Raw genomic sequence first — 26,741 nt, 5'->3', positions numbered from 1 at the left:
ATGATGGAAAGTCTTGAATATTTCACTTTAATGGTACTTTGTTCTTCACCAGTTACGACCACATTTACTTTGATACTTAACTGTAATGAAGCAGAGCATCTGTATACATCAATTTAGCATTTGTCCATTGTATGAACACAATTTGAAGTACAACACATGTTGATTAAATTGAATTGAGCTTTTCTAAACTTCCATCGACGGGCTACCAAATAGTGAGCTGTTCCATACCTCCACCATGACCAAATTAATGTGCTGACAAATTCGACTGACAAATTCACAAACTGTCAACTGTCAAATAGTTAGCTGTTCAATAAATTCAGCAACAGACTGACAGTGACAAATAGTGAGTTGTTCATTCATCAAGAAAGGTATTCCTAAACAGTGAACTGTTCCATACCCAATAGAGTGACTGCCAAATAATGAGCTCTCCACTATATGCACCAAATAAAGAACACACTGACTGCAAAATCAATTTCCACACACATTAAATCCTACACCCATTTCACATGTTCCTGTTGAGGAGGGAGAGACTGAATAGTCTGAATCTGAATAGTTTGTCAGTTGGGGAAGATGAGATTTGCGTTTTATATTTGTTAATTGATAAAAAATAAAAAAGTAATTAAATTATAAGGATCAATATATTATATCAGACATACATAATTCAACCATTTTTCTTGTGAAATGATATTAATTTGTTTATGAAAACATTATTCTACTTGTATTTTGTACGAAAAATGTAGCTAGAATTGACAATGTTGCAGCGTTTACGATCCAATGCTTCGACCCATGATGGCTTTCTTTGTGTTTCTCTCTGGTCTCAACAGGATTATGTAACATTTGGGTCCAAACAGCGCCACCAAGAGACCAAAGCTGGAGGCCAGGATGGCAAATACCTCCACTGCATCTGAATATTTGCCTGGTGAGCTGATGTACGCAGGGACAAAGGCCACCCACACTGCACAGAAGATCAGCATGCTGAAAGTGATGAGCTTGGCCTCATTGAAACTGTCTGGAAGATTCCTTGCTAGAAAAGCTAACAGAAAACTGAGGACAGCCAGTAAACCAATATAACCAAGTAAAACTGCAAAACCAACTGTGGACCCAACTACACACTCATAAACTATCTTGTCACTATGATACTGGGTGTTTTTATGAGGCACTGGTGAAGCAGAGACAAGCCAGACAGTGCAGATTGCTGCTTGAACAGAAGTCAGAACCAGAACTGTCCCTCTCTGCTGCACAGCACCAAACCACTTGAGACTGGACTCACCTCCTGGTTTGGAGGCCCTGAACACAGCCAGAACCACCATGGTTTTCACCAGGATACATGAGACACAAAGCACAAAACTGATGCCAAATGCTGCATGTCTTAGTTGGCAAGTCCATAATCTGGGTCGTCCAATGAAGAGCAACGAACACAAGAAACACAATTTGAGTGACACCAAGAGAAGAAAACTGAGTTCTGAATTGTTGGCACGAACTATGGGTGTGCTGTGATGATGAATGAAGATGCCCAGAACAAGAACACAGATAAATGTGCCCAACAGTGAGATGGTTGTTAAGCAGATACCCAGAGGCTCATGGTAGGAGAGGAACTCTGTTTTCTTAGGAACACAGTGGTCCCGCTTGGGGCTGGACCAGAAATCTTCTGGACAGTTGGTACACTCCAAGGAGTCTAAGAACAGAAGAGAACATGTTATCCTTTTACAGTATTGTGGCGACACGAGGGTTATTACTATGCTATACACCAAATACCGACAACGCCACCTTGGGTTCTGGCCAAGGACCAGTAGTAAAGGTCGACAAGTACCTTCAGAACAAAAAGACACTCAGGTTCGTTTACTCAGGGAGGGAATGAGACGGAGTTCAATGATCATACTAACGATTTATTATTAAAACAATCATGAGATTGACACTGTAACAAAAAAAGAAAAGAGAGCCCAAATAAAAAGGGGATGTAGTCTGAGGCTTACCGGCTGGAGGAGGGGTTTGGTAGGGGAAGTGACATCCAAAAGAAAAAGGAGGACACCCCACACACACACAGCAAAAGGTGACGTGTAAACAAAGAAAATCTTAAAAAGGGATCGCACAGCACACAGGACCACCACCACCCAGGAGAACCACCACCACCACCGTCGGCCTTCAGCGCTAAGGGGAGAGGAAAACACAATTAAACGGGCTCAAATTTAAGGAACCAAATGTAAATGATCAGTTGATAAACTTGAAAAATGTTAAATTATATTAATAAATCAACCAAACACAAGAAACAAAAGAGTCTCTGGCCAGAGATAAACTCAACAATTAACCAGTTTGACAGTTTTAACTCAAATGAATCATATTAACATAAGTTCAACCATTAAACAAAGAGTAAACAAATAAACAATTCAACCAAACCTTGCCGGATTACACTTAAAACACACACACACACACACACACACACAGTTCACAAGCTAATAGCGAGTGACTGAGAGTTCGGGCAGACTCGTAGCATCCAGTACGAGTTACAGTCACACATACACGCACACACAATGCAATCACACGTAGCAACGGTAAACAGGTTGACCACAGGCGGCCGACCGGATCGGAACCAGGCCGTCGGAGCAACAGTCACAGAGCAACAGGACAGCGGCAGAACAGCGGCGAAGCAGCGGCGAAACAGCGGCGAAGCAGCGGCGAAGCAGCGGCCAAATAGCCGTAGTTAATCAGCTGTGTTTACACCTGGCGTTGGCGTTAGCGCTAGCGTTAGCTTTAGCGCTAGCCTTAGCGTTACAGTTACAGTTATAAGTCCGGGTGCATTAGCATCCCGTCCAAAGAGGGAGAGGGGTGAAGAGATCAGTCGTGGCAGGGAAGACAGCCACCATGCAGCACACAACCAGCAGACTGTTAGAGGGAGAGGAGCGGAAGAGGAGCTTAGCCCCTGGCTACAGCAGCAAACAACATAAGCCTGACATCACTCACCAATGCTCTGGTTGCAGCAATAAACACCGCCCACGAACGATCGGCTCGACCGCGGTGAAGACGCCGGATCTATCAGGGAATGACGGTTTTAATTGAATGAAACACGGGCGAATATACACAAAACAGCAGGGCCATCTGTGCTTACCTGTGCTCGGATGCTAGCGGCACATACAACGACCCGGGAGCGAGAGATCAGGAGGAGGGACACAGCCTACTTTTCTTCCCTCGGTAAGCGCAGTGATTGGCTAATGAGGCAGAGCGGCCGGAGTGCAGTCAAACCAAATAAATCAGTGGTGCCTCATACCACTACAATCCACCCCCCCCATTTTCATCGTCGACCCGACGATGCACTTAAAGATCTCAACTCTATGACCACGGTCTAAAGAAAGCAGACACAGCACTTGACTGAACGGCTGAAGGCCCCTCCTGAGCAACCTCGTTGGCAGGCCTGGGTAAGTGATGAAGGTTTGAGTGGTGTCCAGCGGTAGATCGAGTGGTCCGTCGCCGGACAACTTCATCATTCCCTGAATGAGGGACGGCCAAGGGAGCGGCGCTTAGGAAAGGGGGCTGTGCCGTCGAGTGGGCAGGAAGTGCTGAGAGTAAAGGTACTGCACGTAGCTCAGCGGTGTCACTGCTCCCAGGAGAGGGAGAGACTGAAGAAGTCAAAAGAACAGGGTGCAACGGGACTGTCGAAGCTACGAGTATTGCTGGTGCCGGTTGGGCTTCTCCAGCAGAGTGTTCAGGTGATGGGGGAAGGGGATCCCTTACCACAGCCATCAAGTCCTCATCGTCAGATGAGCTCTCAGACACTGCCGGACAGCCAAGGGGGATGGGAAGAAGAGCAGGGTTGTCGCCTGAAGCAGCCATCCCAACTATGGCTTTAAGCAGCGTTCGATGTACCCGTTTGATTTTGGCAGGGTCATCCTCTGGTGCAACTGTATACACTGCACCATTGCCAGGGGGAGCTCTAATCACTCGATGCACCACCGGATTCCACCTGTCTTGGATCTTATGACGACCCTTCCAACCAAACTCCTTTAGAATCACTGACTGGCCCACCACCAGTGGTTCTGACCGGACAGATTGGTCATGGTTTTCCTTCCGGCGTTGGGCTGCCTCCCTCAGCCGGTCTCGGACGCCGTCAAAAGCCACGTGTAACCGGGTCTGATGCTCTCGGACCCAGTCATTTACTGTCCCATCAACAGGATCCTGCACTCTTCCCAGCAAAAAGTCAACAGGGAGCCTTGCCTCACGACCAAACATGAGGAAAAACGGAGATTCCCCAGTAGATTGATGCGGTGTGGTGTTATAGGCATACAGTATCTGAGGTAGACAGGAGTGCCAGTCACGCTTTCTAGAGGGAGGCAAAGTACGCAGCAAGTCATGAAGAGTGCGATTAAAACGCTCACACTGACCATTACCTGCCGGATGGTACGGTGTGGTGCGAGATTTTTCGATGTTGTAAAGACCGCACAACTGTCGAATGAGTGCACTTTCGAAATTGCGACCCTGATCGGAATGAATGCGTGCTGGAACACCAAACTTCGAAAACCACTCCGTGACGAGAACTTGTGCCACTGTAGAGGCACGCTGGTCACGAGTGGGAATGGCAAGTGTATATTTGCTGAAAACATCTGTCAGCACAAGGACATTCTCCAGCCCGTTATGGGTTGGTTCAAGCATGGTGAAATCCATTGCCAGGATTTCATTAGGCTCTGAAGCAAGCAGATGTCCCATGAAGCTACGAACAGGTGGCCCAGAGTCCTTAGCCACTTGACACCGCTCGCAGGTTTGACACCAGCGCTTCACATCAGACGACATCCCTGGCCAGTAGCACCGCTGCCTGAGCAATTCCAAAGTCCTGCCCACCCCCTGGTGCCCGTGATTTTGGTGGACCTCCATGAGGACTTTGTCCCTCAGAGCAGCTGGCAAAAGTACCTGGAAAACCAGTTCTCCCCCGTCAGAGCGAGAGACCTGCCGGTACACCAATCCGGCCCGTTCAACCAATCGCTCCCACTGCTTAAGAAGCACCAAGGCTGGTGGAGAGAACTGCTTCCGCTCGTCATAATTCGGGTATCGTTTCTGCCGCCAAAACACAAGAACTTCCTGGGTCACAGGATCAGCTCGCTGAAGTTCTCCAATATCTGCAGGCAGATGCGGAGGCAAGGCCTGAACAGCAGCCTGATAGGCTGTAGGCCCACTGGCCTGGAGAGCCTGTTGCAATGGCTGAGGAAGTGATGTACCAGAGACAAGGGTCTCAAGGTCCGTGGTTCTGGGAGGATGCAAGCGAGACAGAGCATCTGCATTTGTGTTACTCTTGCCAGAACGGTAACGGATCTCAAAGTTAAATGACGCGAGTTGGGCTGCCCAACGCTGCTCCAGGGCTCCAAGCTTCGCCGATGATAGATGGCTAAGTGGGTTATTGTCTGTGAAAACAAGACATTTGTGGCCAAGCAAGTATTCACGAAATTTATCAGCCATAGCCCATTTTAGTGCCAGAAACTCCAGCTTCATGGAGCTATAATTGACAGGATTGCGTTCAGTCGGCCTTAAGCTACGACTGGCAAAGGCTATGGGCCGCACTTTTCCTTCTTGCTCTTGGGAAAGCACTGCGCCCAGGCCTCCATGGCTTGCGTCAACCTCCAAGATAAAAGGAAGGGAGAAGTCAGCGTATGCCAGCACAGGTGCGGTGGTGAGCTTAGATTTTAGTGCTTCAAAACTCCGCTGATGTTCTCCTGTCCATTTGTCCACGACTGGTTCAGACCGTCTAGACTTGGACCCCACAAGTTCAGCTACAAGGCGATGGAGAGGGGCAGCCAACTTGGCAAAGCCTTCCACAAAACGACGATAGTAGCTTGCGAACCCGAGAAAGGACCGCAGCGCCAAGATGGTGGTGGGAGGCTGCCAGTTGGCCACCACCTCAAGCTTGCTCGGGTCGGTGGAAACACCCTCGGCCGAAATAATGTGGCCCAAGTAACGCACCTCCTGTTGGAAAAAGGAGCACTTTGACAACTTGGCCTTCAGGCCCTCGTGTTGTAAGCGCTGCAGTACCACTTCCAGTCTCTCAAGATGTTGTCGAAAGGAAGATGAGAAAACAACAATGTCATCCAGGTACAAGAGCAGCGACTGACACTGCTGATCTCCAAAAACACGCTGCATAAGTCGCTGGAAAGTGCTGGGCGCATTACACAACCCAAAGGGCATGCGGTTCCATTCAAACAGTCCGAAAGGAGTGCAAAACGCTGTCTTGGGTCGGTCAGCCTCTGCCACTGGGACCTGGTTGTAGCCACTGGCTAAATCCAGAGTGGAAAACCATTGGGCTCCTGTGAGTGCATCCAACGACTCCTCAATCCGAGGGAGAGGAAATGCATCTTTTCGAGTGCGGTGGTTAAGCTGCCGATAGTCTACGCACAAGCGCAGACTACCATCCTTCTTTTTAACCAGCACAATCGGCGAAGCGAACGGACTACAACTTTCCCTGATAACCTGTGCACCAAGCAACTGATTAATGTGCTCCTTGACCACTTCGTATTCTGATGGCGGAATACGTCGATAGCGTTGACGGATGGGAGTGTCGTCAAGAAGAGGTATTTCATGTGCTATCAGGTTGGTGCACCCCAGGTCTCCATCGTGAGCGGAAAAGACAGAAGCATATTTCCAAAGAAGATGTCTGGCTTTATTCTGTTCTTCGGCTGGCAAAGCAGATAGATCAACCACATCTATTTGGTCTTGCAGTGTGGGAACCACAGCTTGGGATGCAACGGTGGCCAGATAAGATGGAACCTCCTTAATACCAGAAGGTAAGCTCACCACACAAACTTCACGCAATGCACCGACCTCTGTACGAGGGTAAAGCAGCACATCAGATGTTCCCACATTCACAACAGGTATATACACAGTACCTCCCTCAACTCGAACCAGTGCTGGAGATGCAAGCAGTCCAGCGGGGAGACCCCGATCTAAGGGCTCAAAGAGCACAGTAGTCCCAGAATGCTGTGCAGAACAGGTGGCTGGAACGAGCTGCATGGTGCCACCAAAGATGCGGAAAGCTTTCTTGCCTCGCAGCTTAACCTTGCCAATAGCATCAGAAGAGGAAGTCAGAGAGGCTTGATGGCACCTCTGCAATGCCTGCACCACTGACTTTGGTGCTTCAGTGACGGTGGCTAACTTAAACAGGGCAGAGCCATGTTGCCCAAACAAGGTGCTATAGCACCTTCGTAAAATGTTCATCCCCAAAACACCCGGGGCAGGAGGAGATGCATCAGCTGGAGGGTCCTTGACCACCAATAACCCACACCCTGGCAAAATCCTACCACAGAGCTCGACTTCGAGTTCCAAGTAACCGAGGTATGGGATGGGCAATCCATTGGCGGCTTGAAGCTGAAGCCAATGGCAAGATTTAAGTTTCTCTTGGTCCCAAGTCTCAAAGTATTGACGAAAAAAGCTTTCTCTGACCGTGGACACCATGGACCCAGTGTCCACTAAACAAGGAACTGTTACTCCCCCCATAACCACATCCAGGTGTGGACAAGTGCTGATTAGCTTAGCTTCTCTCCGATCCCCCCACAAGACAGGTGAGCCAGTGGCAACTCCCCCCGAACTTTGACTCCGCAGTTCGACGGGCGCTAGTTTCCCGAATGCTGAGCTGGATCCCGCCGAGAGACTGGTCGGCTGGAAGCAGACACTGAAGGTTGAGGAGGGACACGCTCTCCTCTGCACTCCCTGGCAAAGTGGCCAGGCTGTTGACACCGCCGGCAGATAACCGGATCACGGTAAGAATAGTTACGCTGCTGACTGATCTGCAGCTGAGCAAGAGTTTCAGTAAGATGTTTAAGCTGTTCCTGTTGGAGCTTCAACATTTGTTTCACCTCCTGCAGCTCTGAAGCCTGGGGTGGACTAGCCACTAAAGAAGCAGTCTGGACGCCACACTGCAAGCCCATCAACAAAGGAACTGAGTGGCTCCGGCCACGCACACCCCCTGGTAATCCCTCTCGCTCCCACCTAATTGCCTCCGCCCTAGCATCCAGCAGAGAGACAGTAGGCTGCCTGCGTACTAATTGTTTTAATTCTCGACGAAGGGAACCATCAATGACGTTTTCGATAAACTGATCGCGCAGCAGAACATCTGCATTTAACATCTCGCTTGGAGCACTTTGCTTCACCACAGACATCAAACTCATTAACGCGAGGGAGAACTCTTGCAGAGTCTCCCCATCCTGTTGTCGCCTCGAGAAAAACGCCTCCTGTAAGGCAACGTACGAATCAGTGCAACCATACAGCTCTCGCAATACCACAATAATTTTGGCTGGGTCACTTCTATCAGCAGTCGAGCGATATTTTATTTCTTCACGCGCCTCTCCCTCTAAATGGTCAAAAAGAAAGAATGCCTGATCAAGTGTGGACAGGTGGCGAGCCCTCATGCAAGCCTGAGCTTCCTCAATCCACTCATCTAGCCCTATACCTGATCTACCCCTAAACGCTGGGCACTTTCTATCTCTGGGTACAAGGACCAGTCGCTCGGTTACATGAGCGGTAGAAGTGGACGGTGTGAGGAGAGGTTCAGCAGGAATAGCAGGTGCAGCACTAGGACCAGGCACGGGAACAGCCTGCTCCAGCTGCAATCTGTCATTCTCTGCCCTCAACTGTGCCACCAAATCCCTCAACTCTTGTAGCTCTCCTTCCATTTTGATACAGTTACAACTACAGCTAAATAGAATGCTAGAGCCACTACTTCAAAGAGAAAAACAATACGCTCACCGCTGGTTCGTCAAGCTGCCATCCATACACACACGGCAATCTGAAAATCAAAAAGCAAAAAAACAAAGAAAACATAGAACACACGTCTCTACCTCCACTGAGTGTATCCTTCCGACAACGCCAGGTTTGTGGCGACACGAGGGTTATTACTATGCTATACACCAAATACCGACAACGCCACCTTGGGTTCTGGCCAAGGACCAGTAGTAAAGGTCGACAAGTACCTTCAGAACAAAAAGACACTCAGGTTCGTTTACTCAGGGAGGGAATGAGACGGAGTTCAATGATCATACTAACAATTTATTATTAAAACAATCATGAGATTGACACTGTAACAAAAAAGAAAAGAGAGACCAAATAAAAAGGGGGATGTAGTCTGAGGCTTACCGGCTGGAGGAGGGGTTTGGTAGGGGAAGTGACATCCAAAAGAAAAAGGAGGACACCCCACACACACACAGCAAAAGGTGACGTGTAAACAAAGAAAATCTTAAAAAGGGATCACACAGCACACAGGACCACCACCACCCAGGAGAACCACCACCACCACCGTCGGCCTTCAGCGCTAAGGGGGAGAGGAAAACACAATTAAACGGGCTCAAAGTTAAGGAACCAAATGTAAATGATCAATTGATAAACTTGAAAAATGTTAAATTATATTAATAAATCAACCAAACACAAGAAACAAGAGTCTCTGGCCAGAGATAAACTCAACAATTAACCAGTTTGACAGTTTTAACTCAAATGAATCATATTAACATAAGTTCAACCATTAAACAAAGAGTAAATAAATAAACAATTCAACCAAACCTTGCCGGATTACACTTAAAACACACACACACACACAGTTCACAATCTTATAGCGAGTGACTGAGAGTTCGGGCAGACTCGTAGCATCCAGTACGAGTTACAGTCACACATACACGCACACACAATGCAATCACACGTAGCAACGGTAAACAGGTTGACCACAGGCGGCCGCCCGGATCGGAACCAGGCCGTCGGAGCAACAGTCACAGAGCAACAGGACAGCGGCAGAACAGCGGCGAAGCAGCGGCGAAACAGCGGCGAAGCAGCGGCGAAACAGCGGCGAAGCAGCGGCGAAGCAGCCGTAGTTAATCAGCTGTGTTTACACCTGGCGTTGGCGTTAGCGCTAGCGTTAGCTTTAGCGCTAGCCTTAGCGTTACAGTTACAGTTATAAGTCCGGGTGCATTAGCATCCCGTCCAAAGAGGGAGAGGGGTGAAGAGATCAGTCGTGGCGGGGAAGACAGCCACCATGCAGCACACAACCAGCAGACTGTTAGAGGGAGAGGAGCGGAAGAGGAGCTTAGCCCCTGGCTACAGCAGCAAACAACATAAGCCTGACATCACTCACCAATGCTCTGGTTGCAGCAATAAACACCGCCCACGAACGATCGGCTCGACCGCGGTGAAGACGCCGGATCTATCAGGGAATGACGGTTTTAATTGAATGAAACACGGGCGAATATACACAAAACAGCAGGGCCATCTGTGCTTACCTGTGCTCGGATGCTAGCGGCACATACAACGACCCGGGAGCGAGAGATCAGGAGGAGGGACACAGCCTACTTTTCTTCCCTCGGTAAGCGCAGTGATTGGCTAATGAGGCAGAGCGGCCGGAGTGCAGTCAAACCAAATAAATCAGTGGTGCCTCATACCACTACAGTATTTTACTTTTCTATACTGCTTTATATATTTTTTTTATTTAGAAGGTTTTCCATGTTAAAAATCACAAAATGTGCTGCAAATACCACTCACAAATTTCTTCCCAAAAAAGGCCAGTTAGATTTCAGACTGATATTTCAGTGTGATTGTGACACATTGATGGACTTACAGAAGGATATTACCCATCTGGACTAGTCCCCATACATGCCACAGACTGAGTGGAGGCAGGCTCAGAAGAGTTTGGATATAAATCACAGCGTTTATGTAGCGGAAACGTGTCATTAAATGCAAGGCCTCTCTTTAATCACTGCCAAATAACGACATCAAGTTGAAAAGGCAGTGGTTACATTTTTTTTTTTTTGAAAAGCATTTCTCAACAATACATTGCCAACCTGTTCATGTCAATTCACCAAACACTGCTTCATTAACAGCTTGTAGTTTGCTGCTGCATTTATTCAGCATTTATTCACCAAAAATGTGTTTGGCCTATCAGGAAATACAGGGGATTTGGGACCCCATCCTGTGAGTATGTTTTATAATTTCTGGATTTGTTTGAGGTGATCATTTAAAGAATTATGACAATCTCAAAATACTGAGCATTTGTTAGATAAGGAGGTGGGTCACTTGTTTAAAATGCTGCTGTTGTTTGTGCCTGGAACCAGCTGGGTCTGATCGTAGTTGCCGCCATAGATACTGGGCCAGGTATACTGATGGTAGGTTGTTTATCAGTCAATAATAATAATGAGACACCAATGCAAGCTCTGTTGTTAATGTAGTTTATCAGTCAAACCTTTGTCAGACCGGGTGAAAAGAGTTATTGAACAATTTGAGTACACTAAAATGTTTTCTGAACATTTGAACATGAATACTTTAAGTTGTGGTTAAAAGTAAAACCCTTAATATTAATATGAGTATAATATGTCCTTATGTCTTTAACTGAGCATCCACCACATTCACATGTAGTGCATTACATGGAGTCTGAGAAAAGAGGGAACAGGATGAAATACATGTTTAAAGATTTACACTCACCAGTTGTGTTGCTGATCTTTCCCTCAGAACAAGGCACACAGTCAAAACAACACTCAGGTTCCCCCTTCTTCCTAACTATGCGAGTACCTGGAGGACAACTCTCACTGCACACTGACCGAGGAGGCTGTGGAGAAACACCAGTATCTGTCAGAGTAACATAACATGAAGGCAAATAAATCATAGTCTAAAAAGTAGGACGTTACCTGTTTGGATTCAAAGTTCCAGAAGATTTTGTTTTCATCCAGTGTGAGTTCTTCACCTTTGAAGGCTGACCTTTTAACCTCACCCACTCTCTGAACTTTAGTTCTTCCATCAGGGAGCCACACCCAGTTCATGATATCATATATTGGTAAGGCATCACCATTTTCATCAAATGACACTTCATCACCAAATGATGTGGTAAAGTTGACTTTTTGCAAGTAATGCATAATCTATGAAAATCCAGATTAGGATTTAAAAATAATATATATAATATATAATATATATTTAAATATAATATAAGAATTTTTTGTAAAGAATAATAAAAGTAGGATTGGTTGTATAATTTCTTCACACTTCACACAAATGAAAAATACAAAGCATTAGTAAACTGATATCTCACCTGCCATGGCTCCAGTCTTTGTAAATGAGCACAGGTGTTGTTGCTGAAAGGTCCTCTCCCTGGCTCACACTGCAGCATGTCATCAAGAGCATATGCCAGAGCGTACACAGCCTTATACACATTATACTCTGGCCTGAGGTTTGAAACATCGAAGAACTCAGTCTCCACATTCTCTATAACTTCCTGTCCAGTGCATAATTCTCCTCCAGCTTCCACCCAACCTGCTGGAGGTGGTGCAAATCTACACTGAAATGTGTGTTCCCAAAACTGATTCACCTGGAAGTAAATTTTTTTTTAAAATTTATGCCAGTGCACTTTTCTCACAAATTCAAAGTCAGAGTGAAACTCTCACCATGCTGTTTCCATCTGTGTTATTGTGCTGTAGATCAGGACGTATTTTTAACAGGAAGTCCCTGAGTCCCGGTATTTCTCCTTGACGGATGGAGATGCCCAGTGTTCCACCCAGGTACAACATGATGTGTGGAGTCTGGAGCACAGCAGCTGATGACCAGCCTTCACTGGCCATCCACTGCAGGCCTGTCACATTCTGCCTCACCACCTGTATATTATTGCATTATAACAATATATTTAGTCAGATTGTTGAACAAGCAATAATAAACCATTCAAACCTCGTCATGCTCATCAAAATCAGGATTTTGCGAGTTATTCAACAATTTAGGAATGAATGAATCAATTTTTCAAACCTCAACATGTTCATGCATTATTCAACTCCTTTTACTCATTCATACTTTCACATAGACACACCATTCAAGTTTCAAAATGTTCACAAATATTTTGAACTTAATTCAGTGTATTCAACTTTTCAATACCATTCAAACATCTTCCACAATCAGAGTTTGAGTATCATCAGGTTTAAAGAGTTTAACATTAGCATGTATTGCGTGACATTGACATGGTCAGAGTGAGACGAACTTGCTGTGAATCCCAAAACATTTCCATATACATAACAAATACATCAAAACAGAGGTTGTCAGGGTTCTTAAGATGTCTTGTGATTTGGAAGTAACTCTTAAATATATAACCTTTATTGTTTCTGATTTTTATGAAATTTATATTAATTATATTATAATATTATTATATTTTTTTTTTTTTCTGGGAACCTCCTGGGACCTCTGCATAGAACCCTCAGGATCTGTAGACCTGCTATTTATAACCATTGTTCAAACTACTATAATAGTTTCTATTCTGTGGGCTAACAGTTTTTATTTATTTCATGTACATTACTACATGAATGCCTTTTGAATTCATGTCCATTTCAACATATTCATAAAAATTCCAATTATTTTTCATACAAATACGTGTACTTTTTAAATTATTAATTAATTTACTTGTCAAACAATTCATACTAAACAACTAAACTGAACAATCTTACTCTACGCTTGAAGAAATTACTGGTAAAATTATTTATGACTCACCTCTTCCATTAGTTGGATCATGTGGATCTGATGTGCAAACACAATCACCACTCGAGCTGTAGATTTCCTCATCACATCCACTATTCTCCTTAGTTCAGCAGGATCTTCACCCCAGGGCAAAATCTCTGTGTAAGCCAGACAACCTCCACCAGCTGGACCCAGATCAGAGTGAAAGGATCGGGCAGCATGGACTCCATAATCATCATCACTGATGAGCAGACCTGCCCAAGTCCAACCAAAGTGTTTTAGAATCTGAATCATAGCATTCACCTATGTGGACACAGAGCAGAGGGAGTAGTCCATATCATCTTTCACTAGAAATCCTGCTAAACAGGTTAATCAAAGACTCATGTTTAACCCTTAGAACACAGGGCATTTTGACTGCTTTTTTCCATTACTATGTTAAAAAGTACAGTATATACAGAGGCTATAAGAATGTGCATTATAGAGTGTCTTATATCCTCTTTTTCAGCACAACCTAGACAATATGATGGAAAAAAAATCCTTTTCAACAACTATATAAACATAATTTAACATGACTAAACAGGAGTGGTCCTTTATGCAATGTCACTGTGCAGATTAATATTCACCTGAAAAGCATCACTCGGGATCGTCCTAAAGAAAGATGGAAACTTTTGACGATCACTCAGGCAGGAACATGTGGCAAAATAACTGACCTGCAAAACACACGGACTGGGCATCCTTAAACATGGTTATAATATTTAAAACTTTATATTTACACTTAAATTATGTTTAGAAATTAAATCGAAATGTTACAAAGCAAAATCTTTGAGGAAGATAAACTTACCAGAGGCACTCTGTACAAACCTAAGATAGCAGAGACTGCAATAGTACGAGTAGAGGAAGAATCGCCCACAATCCCTAGGACTGGAGGAGTTCCTACACAGTTCTCCTCTAATGTAACTTGCTCTTCTTGACCACTGACTAAGGACAGTGCTCCACGAAATCCAATTCCTAGTTGGTTGCAGTTATCATACAGACTGTATCCCAGAGTCACATTAGGCAGCAGGTTGGAGTTTCTGTTGATCTCATCAATAGCAAAGGCCATGGTCTGAGCCTGTCTGAATCCTATTACATGAAAACTAACATCACAACACAAGTGTTTTCGAATTAAAGCACTGATACTTGTATGTATACATGTTATACAACTATATGTATATTGGGAATGCAACCAATTAACTACCTCAACATAATAATATATGGGAATGAAAACAACAATGAAGAGGTTACAAAAAATAACATTATTAAAAATCACATAAATTCACAATGTAAATATATAATGTTGATTACATATATTTAAAAGCACAGTTTACTAATAGACTTTTTTTTTCATCAGCTTTGTGCTGTTTCCCTCACAGACTCACCCGTAGCAGTCAGGCTTTTCTGGCTCTGAGGTAAACGACAGGTCAGCATAGGTAGAAATGAAGTTGACTGTAAAAAGTCCACCAAGAATCACTTCTTCATTTTTGTGCATCCCATTTAGATGAAACTTTCCCTGTGAGTGACAAGAGGAGGAATAAAGAGAGGACACAGCAGAGGTGGAGCAGAAGTACAACATTAGGAAGATGAGGCTGGTGTCTAAAAATGCCCTCATGACTTTCCTCTGGCTCATCTCCTTTCCTAAGTGCAGTCTTATCACAATATCACCACATTTTATCAATTCAACACCCACCCATCCATCAGTGCAGCTGTAGGGGCAGGGCCCAAACCAATACCTGTATACCTGTACTAAGAAATTATGATAACATCTCTTCAAGCCCATGTTAACAGCATGAAAAGTCATTACGATTCAGTTTCTCTAAAATATGCATGACCCTGGTTTAATGTGTATTTTGAATTTCGTAAAAAGTTGACTCCCGTGTTGTATGTTTGGGATTTACTGATAAAATAAGTTGCCAGTTCATTAACAATTGATAATTATTGGTGGTTGTCAGTGCACATCTATTTCACACTTGAGCTGAATAATATTGATTTTTACAAAGTAAGTTATCTTCCCTCCAACCCATCCCTGCTGAGAGTTGCACAGCGGGAGGTGAGATAAATGTTTAAGTGGCCGATTTTAACTCCCTCTTGTCCCCAAATATCAAAGGTAGGAACATTTTGGTCTTCATGCAGTGACGTTAAAGGATTACCTGAAAGTGTTGTACAGGAGATGTCGGCCATTGCAGTAGCACACCTGCTACACATGAGCATTTAAAGAGGAGGCATGTTGGAAGATTGTTAGCTTATTAGCAAGCTAGCTATATAGTAGTGCTGTCACTTTTTATGAACTTGCTTGGAAAAATATTACATGACATGCTATACCAGTGAAGATGATAATCTTCACTGATAAATCTACCAATTCCCTCATTGAGTGATTGAAGGACTTGTTTGCAGTGAACGCATCACTTTGGCCCTTCCCGCTGCCTCACTCGAGTCACAACAGAGCTCAGCTCAACTGAACTGTGAGAATAACCAATTATTTCACTTCAGTTCATTCACAAGAAAGGAATTCATTCGAACGAACTGACACAAACAACACAACTCTATAGACCTCCGTAAACAGAAGTGCCCAGAGGTATCATAGCATAGAGCAGCAAAGAAAACCAGGTGAACAGTTAAGATTGTGTTTTTGTTTTGTTACAGGGGACGAAAAAGTTTATTTGTGCTCTTGGTTTCATTGTGTTTCAGTTTCTTAACTCTGACAAAATAAGGCAGCTACCTGTTGCTGACCTCAGATGATAATTCAGCAAATTCAAGTCAACCAAACTGTAGCTTTGCAATAATGCTGCTGACAGACTGTACAGTGGTTCCAGGGATAAAGGTTCATGTACACAATTTATTAATGTGTTCCAATTGTGTTGACAAATACAGTGAATAAGGGAGTCAGAAAGTGTTAAAAGTTCACTTTTGCTGTATTTCTGTCGCTGTAAAACAAATTCAAAGTGTATGCTCTTTACACATCTCTAGCATGTAAAAAATTGCGACAGAAAATATGAAAAAAAAAAAAAAAAGTGGGGGAAAATACAACTGACGATTAAAGATTTATTGGTTAAAGACTGGAAACTTTTTTCTCTTCAGTGGAATTGTTCAAAATGATTTAGGCAAAAATATGGCTCAATGACACATGGGGCCATAGTTAGAAAAATTCCTCCTCAAACTCTGCCTTTGGTTTGCTAGCAAGCTGAGATATCTTTCTTCTGCAAATGCATCTTCCCTGGATATAAACAATTCCTAAAGATGGAGAAATAAACTAGAGAAGAAAAGAAAGAAGAGCAGACTTGTACTGTAAGGCTGCAGGTACCACTGACAGAGAAAGGAGAGCGAGAGAAGGACTGTAGATAAACCAGTTCTGTGTTTCTGTATATTATGATGTACTGTGTTTAAAATTGTGAAAATGTTGCTTTTTTACATGTTCAATAAACAAGTAGTTTAATATCAGGGCATTTACATTAATATTCTGTGAAGAATGTGTAATTCTGGCTCTAAATTGCAATTTTTATGACCCAGTACCTCGACCCATGATGGCTTTCTTTGTGTTTCTTTCTGGTCTCAACAGGATTATATAACATTTGGGTCCAAACAGCGCCACCAAGAGGCCAAAACTGGAGGCCAGGATGGCAAATACCTCGACTGCATCTGCATATTTGCCTGGTGAGCTGATGTAAGCAGGGACAAAGGCCACCCACACTGCACAGAAGATCAGCATGCTGAAAGTGATGAGTTTGGCCTCATTGAAACTGTCTGGAAGATTCCTTGCTAGAAAAGCTAACAAACAACTGAGGACAGCCAGTAAACCAATATAACCAAGTAAAACTGCAAAACCAATGGTGGACCCAACTACACACTCATAAACTATCTTGTCATTATGATACTGGGTGTTTTTATGAGGCACTGGTGAAGCAGTGACAAGCCAGACAGTGCAGATTGCTGCTTGAACAGAAGTCAGAACCAGAACCGTCCCTCTCTGCTGCATAGCACCAAACCACTTCAGACTGGACTCACCTCCTGGTTTGGAGGCCCTGAACACAGCCAGAACCACCACGGTTTTCACCAGGATACATGAGACACAAAGCACAAAGCTGATGCCAAATGCTGCATGTCTTAGTTGGCAAGTCCATAATCTGGGTCGTCCAATGAAAAGCAATGAGCAGAGGAAACAGAACTTAAGTGACAGCAACAGCTGGAAACTGAGTTCTGAATTGTTGGCACGAACTATAGGTGTCCTGCGATGATGGATGAAGATGCCCAGAACAACAACACAGATAAATGTGCCCAACAGTGAGGTGATTGTCAAGAAGATACCCAGAGGCTCATGGTAGGAGAGGAACTCTGTTTTCTTAGGAACACAGTGGTCAAGCTGGGGGCTGGACCAGAAATCTTCTGGACAACTGGTGCACTCCATGGAGTCTGAGAAAAGAGGAGAAGTGATGAGATACATGTTCATACAACATCTCTGAACTGTGGTGTTTAATACATAACACTCACCAGTTGTATTGCTGATCTCTCCCTCAGAACAAGGGACACAGTCAAAACAACACTCAGGTTCTCCTTTCTTTCTGGCCATGCGGGTACCTGGAGGACAACTCTCACTGCACACTGACTGAGGAGGCTGTGTGGAGAAAAATCTGTTAGACTCATCTTCAAGGACTAATTAGAGATGATAGTCTCGAAAAGTAAGAAGTTACCTGTTTGGATTCAAAGTTCCAGAAGATTCTGTCTTCATCCAGTGTGAGTTCTTCTCCTTTGAAGGCTGACCTCTTAACATCACCCACTCTCTGAACTTTAGTTCTTCCATCAGGGAGCCACACCCAGTTCATGATGTCATACACAGGTAAGGCATCACCATTTTCATCAAACGACACTTGATCACCAAAAGATGTGGTGAAGTTGACTTTTTCCAAGTAATATATCATCTAGGAAAATCCAGATTAGGGAGAAAAAACTGAAAATACTTTTGATTTCTGTTGTGTTAATGATAACTTATGACCACAGTAAACACAGAAGGGTCCAATATTTGAAGAGGACATACACTTTTTCCAGTATAGTCTTTTCTCTGTAGTGCATTATAAGTTTATAAGTTTTCTAAGTAAAGGTGTCATGTTAACAAGCACAGACTGCACAGCACAGAATTCTCTCAAAATTCTTCCATAAAATGGTCATTTGGTTGGGCAAGTTCTCTCTTTAATCACTGCCTAATGACCACGAGAAGGTGTCGAAGAGCCACACCCTTAACCTATTCCTGTCAACAAATTTACCAAGGACAGCTTCATTAACAAATCACAGATTGCTGCTGGATTTTCTCAGTATTTAATCATCAAAATTTGTTTTGCCAGTTAGAAAATACAGGCAATTTGGGACCACAAACTGAGTATGTTTAACAATTTTTTGGATTTGTTGTTTGAAATGATCTTGTGCCATACTTTATAGTTACATTTAATCAACTGTCAGTCAACTTTTACCCACAAATTGTTAAAAAAAAAAAAAATCCTGCTCTTAAAGTTAAAATAAATAGAATCCATTGTTGATATAGTTTACCAGTGTGCCCTATAAATGTGAATTAATAAAACTGCTTGTTTACTTTGTTTATCCCTGCATTTAGTCAGTTGCAGCGCAGAGGAGGAAAGGGAAGCTGTTTGGACAGGGCCCAAACTAAATCGGATCTGACACCGATTTGTATAATGAAACAATGATAACATATTTTCAAGGCCATGTTAACATTAGGAATGGTCATAAAGATTCAGTTTCTCTAAAATTACCATAGTTGATATGTTTTTCATACAAAGTTGACCTACATGTTGTATGTTAGGGATGTAATGATGAATCAACTGTGTGGACAAAAAAATAATGATAAAATGAGTTGCCAATGTATATAATAATTGATCATTACTGACTGTTGTCATTGCCTGTCTTTTCCACATTGATTTTGATAGATTTTTACAGAGTAAGTCATCTCCCCTTCTACCCATCTCTGCACAAAAGCTATAGCAAATAGTGGTAGGTGAGAAAGTTAAAATAAAATGTGAAATGGTACATGTTAAAGTGAAATTTTGACGGCCAATTTTACACATTTCAGTCTCCATGCAATTAAGTTAAGGGATTGCACATCATGGGAGGTGTTTGTGAAGGTTCTCAGTCAACCAGGTCATAGTCATATTCTGCGATTAGTTGTAGGCAACTGGACTTGAGTTAAGTTGAAGATGTTTCATTGTTTATCCAAGAGATGACAGCTTGGGATCAAGAGCTTCTGATATTTCTTGATTAAGTGACTGATTCTGCTGTTAATGTCTTTGAGTCAAAAACGCAAGTTAAATGGAATCTGTTGATGATGTAATTTGCCGGTCTGCCCTACAAATATGTGCTAAATGTAGGGCTGGGCGATATGGATTAAAAATCACATCTCGATATTTTTTAGCTGAATGGCGATAATCGATATATATCTCGATATTTTTTGTGTGATGTAATTGGGGTTTCCCCCAAAGCATTATATCATATTAGATAAAATGTTTTCCAGAGGCAAACCCATTAAAAAATAAACAAACACTCCATTATAAGTTCAAGCCACATGCCAAATGTCAGAGGTCACTGAAATAAAAATGCTCCTAAAAACACACAAAAAACAAATCTCTTTCCTGTATGACAATAATATACAGTAATTAATTCAAAAATACAATACTGTTACAATTTTAACAGAAATAAAAACGGACTTAATAAATCTGGAACAAACATGACTAATACAATTAAAATTGTATCCGTGAAAATGAATGCTTAGTTGGGTATGAACAATTTTCTCAATTATTTTACACAGATATTTAACACAGCTTGTTGATATGATAATTAATTATTGACAACTGTTGGCTTCCATATGTCCAAAAGTGACTGACTGGAAAATAGGTAAAAACTCTATAGTGTGTGAACTATGAACTAGCTAGTTCCCGCCTCCTCAGCACGAGCAGAACGATAAATCTAACACACCAAGAGAGGCGGGACCTAAGGCAGAACAGCCAATCATCAGCCGGTGACACTCAAAGTTTGAGGCAACAACAGGAGAGGGAGGGGGAGAGGAGGCAGCTGCAGAAACGAGTGCAGAAACGGAGCAGCCAGAGAAACTAAGCGTCTGTAGTGAAGCGTTTGTGCAAAACTGAGGAAAAAGTGTGGGTGTTGAACCCTCTCACCGGGAAAAGTGTGGATGTTAAAACACCCACATCACCCACGGGTTTGACGCCCTGGTGTGTGTGTGTGAGGGATGTAGGGAGAGGGAGAGGAGAAATAGCTGCGAACTCGCGGCCCATGTATTGTCATTTTAACGCAAAATGAACTATAAAGATACAAGCGATATTGTCTCGTGTTATATCTCTTTTAGAAATATATCGATATATATTAAAATATCGAGATATCGCCCAGCCCTAGCTAAATGAAGCCAGTTGTTTAGAGTTCGACAATATCACTGCTACAGGCTTCTTCCAGTCGGGATTCATGTAAATTAAAGACGGTGCTTGCATAAAACAGAGCCTAGCACCTGTGGGGGTCTGAACAGGCATTTGTTATAGAGGGTGAAAATAGACCCTAAAGCAAACTTTTTTTTTTTTTTTTTTTGGGGAAACTAAAATCATTTCTGACCTGTGAACATGTTAAGTAGTGATCTAAATTAAAAGTAAAAAGAAAACCTGTGCACGAGTGCTTCTTTTTTGTGTTCACAAATTATGGTAGTATAATATGTCTCCACAAAGTCCCCTCAAACTCAAAGTTAAGTGTAGACATGAACATAAACTAATGATTGAGTGAACTGTTTATAGCTTTAAAAGTGTAGTCATTTTCATACACATAATTTCACCAGGATTAGGGTTTATAAATATAAAAATGTCTTCACTCACTTCACTCACCACAAAAAATGCAAAGGATTACGTCAAATTAAGAGTTGAGTGTAAACTGATATCACACCTGCCATGGCTCCAGTCTTTGTAAATCAGCACAGGTGTTGTTGCTGAAAGGTCCTCTCCCTGGCTCACACTGCAGCATGTCATCAAGAGCATACGCCAGAGCGTACACAGCCTTATACACATTATACTCTGGCCTGAGGTTTGAAACGTCGAAGAAGTCGGTCTCCACATTCTCTGTAACTTCCTGTCCAGTGCATAATTCTCCTCCAGCTTCCACCCAACCTGCTGGAGGTGGTGCAAATCTACACTGAAATGTGTGTTCCCAAAACTGATTCACCTGCAATGTAGTTAATTTTGTAATCACTTCCAATATATTTGTCTTACTGAAGGAAATCTGAGGGAAACTCTCACCATCTTGTTTCCACCGAAGGTGTTGTGACGTAGGTCAGGACGTATTTGTAACAGGAAGTCACTGAGTCCTGGTATTTCTCCTCGACGGACGGAGATGCCCAGTGTTCCACCCAGGAAAGGCATGAGGTGAGGAGTCTGGAGTGCAGCAGCTGATGTCCAGCCTACACTGGCAATCCACTGCAGGCCTGTCACATTCTGCCTCACCACCTGTACATTGCATTTATTCATACTTTCATACCAGTAAAGTGTATTCTACGATCCACAGTTGGTTAAATCTACAAATCTGTACTTTACACAGTGTTATAGGAAAAATGTAAATTGTCCTGGTATGCTGCCTTACTGTAAAATCCTCCCATCAACACCTTTAACAAGTTACTGGCATAACATATAACATATATGTTACATATAACATATACCGGCATAGTATTATTACTGTTACTATTATTGAGACAGATTGGAATGTGGCTCATTCAGATCAGTTACACTTCTCAATAATGACTACATTCATTGCTGAGTGAGTGGAAGATGATCCCTCCACAAATTATTCATACTAACCAGACCAAAATTACAGTAATATTGCATATTAGCTGCACATAATGAATCACATATATTGACATAAAGCACAATCTCTATTGTTAGAGCAGACATAGACAAAGCTTTGGACTCTGTGAGCTGGTGGTTTATGTAATTCATTGTATTGAAACAGGGCGCACAACAAGGTTGCAGGATACCACTGCTTCTCTCATTGCTTTATATCTATATACTTGCACAATGGATTTGACAGATCGACATTATGAAAGGCATCCCCATAAATGCTATGAGGACGATTTGATACTAGCTTAGTGTTACTGTTGTTTAAGTTTGTCTTAACACAAAATGAATCACTTAAATGTTTCCTTTACTTTTGAAGCTCAATTAAGAAACATCACAGCAGCAGAGTATTCAAGGCAGATACCTCTTTTAGTAGTTGGATCACATTACTCTCATGTGCAAACACAATCACCACGCGAGCTGTAGATTTCCTCATCACATCCACTATTCTCCTAAGTTCAGCAGGGTCTTCACCCCAGGGCAAAATCTCTGTGTAAGCCAGACAACCTCCACCAGCTGGACCCAGCTCAGAGTGAAAGGATCGGGCACCGTGGACTCCATAATCATCATCACTGATGAGCAGACCTGCCCAAGTCCAACCAAAGTGTTTTAGAATCTGAATCATAGCATTCACCTGTGTGGACAGAGCAGAGGGATTAGTGCATAGGCTGGAATCATCTTTCACTAGAACTTCTGCTTTAAGTGATGTATATCCGACACCATAAATGAGAAGACACACATATCACACACTATTAGATAGTTTTATGATGTTCAATACATTTCCACAGATTTTCACCTGAAAAGCATCGTTTGGGATCGTCCTAAAGAAAGATGGGAACTTTTGTCTGTCACTCAGGCAAGAACACGTGGCATAATAACTCACCTGCAAAACACACAAACCATATACATTTTGCTGTTGTAAGAAAAAAAAAAAAAACTTTCACAGTTGATGACTTAACAATTTCATAAATGTGCAATTAAATCACCATTTCTTCTTTCTAAAAACTTACCAGAGGCACTCTGTACAAACCTAAGACAGTGGATATGGCAATAGTGCTTGTAGAGGTATAATCACCCACAATCCCTAGGGCTGGAGGACTTCCTACACAGTTCTCCTCTAATGTAACTTGCTCTTCTTGACCACTGACTAAGGTCAGTGCTGCACGAAATCCAATTCTTAGCTGAAGGCAGTTATCGTACAGACTGTATCCCAGAGTCACATTAGGCAGCAGGTTGGAGTTTCTGTTGATCTCATCAATAGCAAAGGCCATGGTCTGAGCCTTTCTGAATCCTATAATATCAAAACTAATAACATAAAACACAAGTGTTTACTACTAAAAAATACAATTATGATGAATAGTTCGCCCATAAAAATAAAATGTAGCAGGATTAAAAATAGCATATATTCACACTGTAAATACAGTATTTAACATTAACCATATTCAAAAGCACAATCTACTAATCGACTTTGCTTTTATCAGGTTTATGTTTTGTTCCTCACAGACTCACCCGTAGCAGTGAGGCTGTTGCGGCTCTGTGGTAAAAGACAGGTCAGGATCAGCTGAAAAGAAATGAATCAGGAAAATCCCACCTAGAATCACATCACCAGTTTTGTGCATTCCATTTAGATGAAACTGTCCCTGTAACTGACAAGAGGAGGAATAAAGAGACACAGCACAGGAGAAGCAGAAATACAATATTAGGAAGAGGAGGCTGGTGTCTAAACATGCCCTCATGACTTTGCGCTCGTTCATCCCCTTTTCTGAGTGCAGTCTTATCATGGTATCACCACATTTTATTGATTTACAGGTGCCTATGTTGGTTAATCACCACCCATCAGTGCAGAGGAGGAAGTGGCTTTAGGAGCAGGGCTCAAAAGTAAATCCTACACGACATTAATTTGTACAACAAGACAATTATAACATCTTTTTAAGTCCATGTTAATGGCATGAATGGTCATAAAGATTCAGTTTGTCTAAAATGTATTTTGAACGTCATATTAAGTTGACTTTCAGGTTGTATATTTTGGGTGTTTGTCTAAAATTTGCATGGCATTGTTGACAAAAATGAATGACAAACTTATATGCCGACATACTGTTTTTAGTTGCTAATAATTGTGTATGTGTGTGCGCACATAAGGAGGAGAGCTTCAGCGGCAGAACATGCAGCATATTGCACTGAGTAGTTGTGATCCCTTAGTGACAAATGCGATCAATAAAAAAGGTAATGTAATGGCAGATTAAAGTCCTGAATATTTCCTCCCTCACACTGTCCTTTCATTGAGGGTTTGTTTTCACAGAAACGGCAAAGAGGATGACGACATTAAAAGGTGACCATGTAGTTTGAATAGAAACAAAGTGCTGGACATGTTATGCCTATTGTAAGTACATGTCCCGACATTATATATAACATGAGATTTATGGTTTTTAGATATTTTAATGGAGAAGTGTTACATGTTACATCTTTAAAACACTTATGTAAATGGAGGGAAACTCACCGATTCTACCTGGGTCCTGTACTTGGACAAGACAGTACTTATTTCTAACAGTAGATGTCAGTAGTGGGTAAACCCCTGTAAAGAAAAAGTGCCCAGGAATAGCATGGCATCATGGCATAGAATAGAGCAGCAAAGAAAACCTGCTGCACACCTAAGACCAGCTTTTTGTTTTGTTACAGGTGAAGGAAAAATGGTTATATAAAGTTATTGAAGTTCATGCGGTTTCACTGTGTTCAGGTTAATGGTGAAAAAATAAGGTAACTGTTGGTAGCCTCAGAAGCTAATTCAAATTGACCACATTATAGCCTTGAAATCATGCTGGTGATATAATGGGTATGGCAGGTGTAATGGATCACACGCACAATTTATCAATGTGCTCCTGTTTTGCCAACAAATATTAATGAATGAGCCAAACGTCATAATGCTAAATGCTCACTTTTGCATAGGTCTGTTATTGAATTATATATTAAGCTGTACAATTACAACCAGCAAAGACTGTTTTTGCTTGGTTGCATTAATGACAAGAATAAAATATATGGCACCATATATGTGGCACCAGGATGATCATCCTCTTTATTCATTAAATGTTAAATATGTTAGTGCTAGTATTTAGGTTTAATAATCTGCTACTTGCCAGGGAGTTACACCCAAAACGGGTTAATCTTTGTGGTTGTATCCCAATACATTATTGAGACTCCCCTAATTATTGGCTAAAGTTAATTTAAGCAAAAGGCAATATAGTGCTGGGCTGCTACATAAATATGTTTCTGTCAGATATTGGTTTACATTTTTTCTCCACCCTTTTGGTCCATAGTGAAAAACCCTAAACATCTCATATTTAGTTTTGTATTAAAGGACCATATATGTGCTACAGGGAATGTTCCTGGTGAAGGATTAGGTGGATGACTTTTTTACAAGTTTTTTTACACTGCATGTTCAAAAGACAGATCCTTTATTTAGGGTTGTCAAATTAGCATGTTAATTCCAATCAATTAATTCCAATCATATTTAGCGTGTTCTGTTTTTTAATTGTGTTAATCTAATTTTTAATCTCTAACTTTACTGTTTCTGTATGCAAGTTGCTTTTTTATAAAACTTGGTTTTATGTGTTGGGCTTCTTGTGCTTGAGTTGATGGGGGTGGAAAACAATGGTCAGTCACACCCTGAAGTGGAAATTGGCTGTCATTGTGTTTTGACGGCAGGGTGAGGAGCGATGATTACAAAGAGGAGACAAGAAAATGGAGGAGCATGTGAGAGCACTTGGCCCAATGAACGGGACATTTACATTTCAAAAACACCCAGGCGGCACCATTAATAAAGGTAAAGTGATATGCCTTTTGTGTAAGAAGGAGTTTGCTTATCACCGAAGCGGCTCAAGTTTAGCCTACCATGCAGGATTTCAGCAGATGATTAAAGTGCTTGAACAACGGTATAATATTCCATCCCATTGTCAACACAGCTTACGTGGCTCTTACTACACATGGATGGACCTCTAGGGCCATAGAATGTTTTCTAACTGTAACTGCTCATTACATTAATTCGGAGAAGAAGATGAAAAGCTCCGTCTTGTAGACCCGCCCACTTTAGGGAATTTATCTTAAGCACTGACACAAGCAGTGACAGAATGGAATGGTAACTAGAATAAAAATATAAACGTGTAAATGCAGCAATGTCTCTCCTCTTACTGTTTCAAATTCTCTGGATTGTTACAATTATGTGCTGAACCCCTAATCGAGCTGCCTCATCATTTCGTTTTTGCAAGATTGCATGACATGTCCTTAAGAATCCATCCATCCCTCATCTACCGCTTTATTCTCCACCAGAGGGTCGCGTGGGGTGCTGTGCCAATCTCAGCTGACATAGGGTGATAGGCGGGGTACACCCTGGACAGTCGCCAG

General features: G+C 42.4%; 1 protein-coding gene across 1 annotated transcript; it reads right to left on the bottom strand.

Moving 5' to 3' along the window:
- Position 1: 1 nt before the first annotated feature.
- Positions 2-17,489, bottom strand: LOC122767074 (extracellular calcium-sensing receptor-like). The gene is made up of 10 exons (XM_044022418.1): positions 17,470-17,489; positions 14,850-14,980; positions 14,273-14,567; positions 14,055-14,141; positions 13,465-13,734; positions 12,381-12,587; positions 12,029-12,304; positions 11,631-11,858; positions 11,428-11,551; positions 2-1,675 (listed from the first exon to the last, which is right to left on the bottom strand). Exons 2-10 carry the CDS (start codon positions 14,957-14,959, stop codon positions 765-767), a joined length of 2,508 nt encoding a protein of 835 aa, XP_043878353.1. The 5' UTR covers positions 14,960-14,980; positions 17,470-17,489; the 3' UTR covers positions 2-764.
- Between the last annotated feature and the right edge of the window lie 9,252 nt (positions 17,490-26,741).

The sequence above is a fragment of the Solea senegalensis genome, linkage group LG3, assembly GCF_019176455.1.
Source record: "Solea senegalensis isolate Sse05_10M linkage group LG3, IFAPA_SoseM_1, whole genome shotgun sequence".
Lineage (NCBI taxonomy): Eukaryota > Metazoa > Chordata > Actinopteri > Pleuronectiformes > Soleidae > Solea > Solea senegalensis.
Note: the sequence above shows the minus strand (reverse complement) of the source record. Positions and strands in the feature narration are given on the sequence as shown.

Excerpts from the sequence above, each read along its gene's own strand:
- LOC122767074 (XM_044022418.1), bottom strand. The coding sequence starts at position 14,959 with ATGCACAAAAATGAAGAAGTGATTCTTGGTGGACTTTTTACAGTCAAC. Across the intron at positions 14,142-14,272 it reads GTTTGTACAGAGTGCCTCTG|GTCAGTTATTTTGCCACATG; the intron begins GTAAGTTTATCT and ends TGTGTTTTGCAG. Across the intron at positions 12,588-13,464 it reads TGATCCAACTAATGGAAGAG|GTGGTGAGGCAGAATGTGAC; the intron begins GTGAGTCATAAA and ends AATAATATACAG.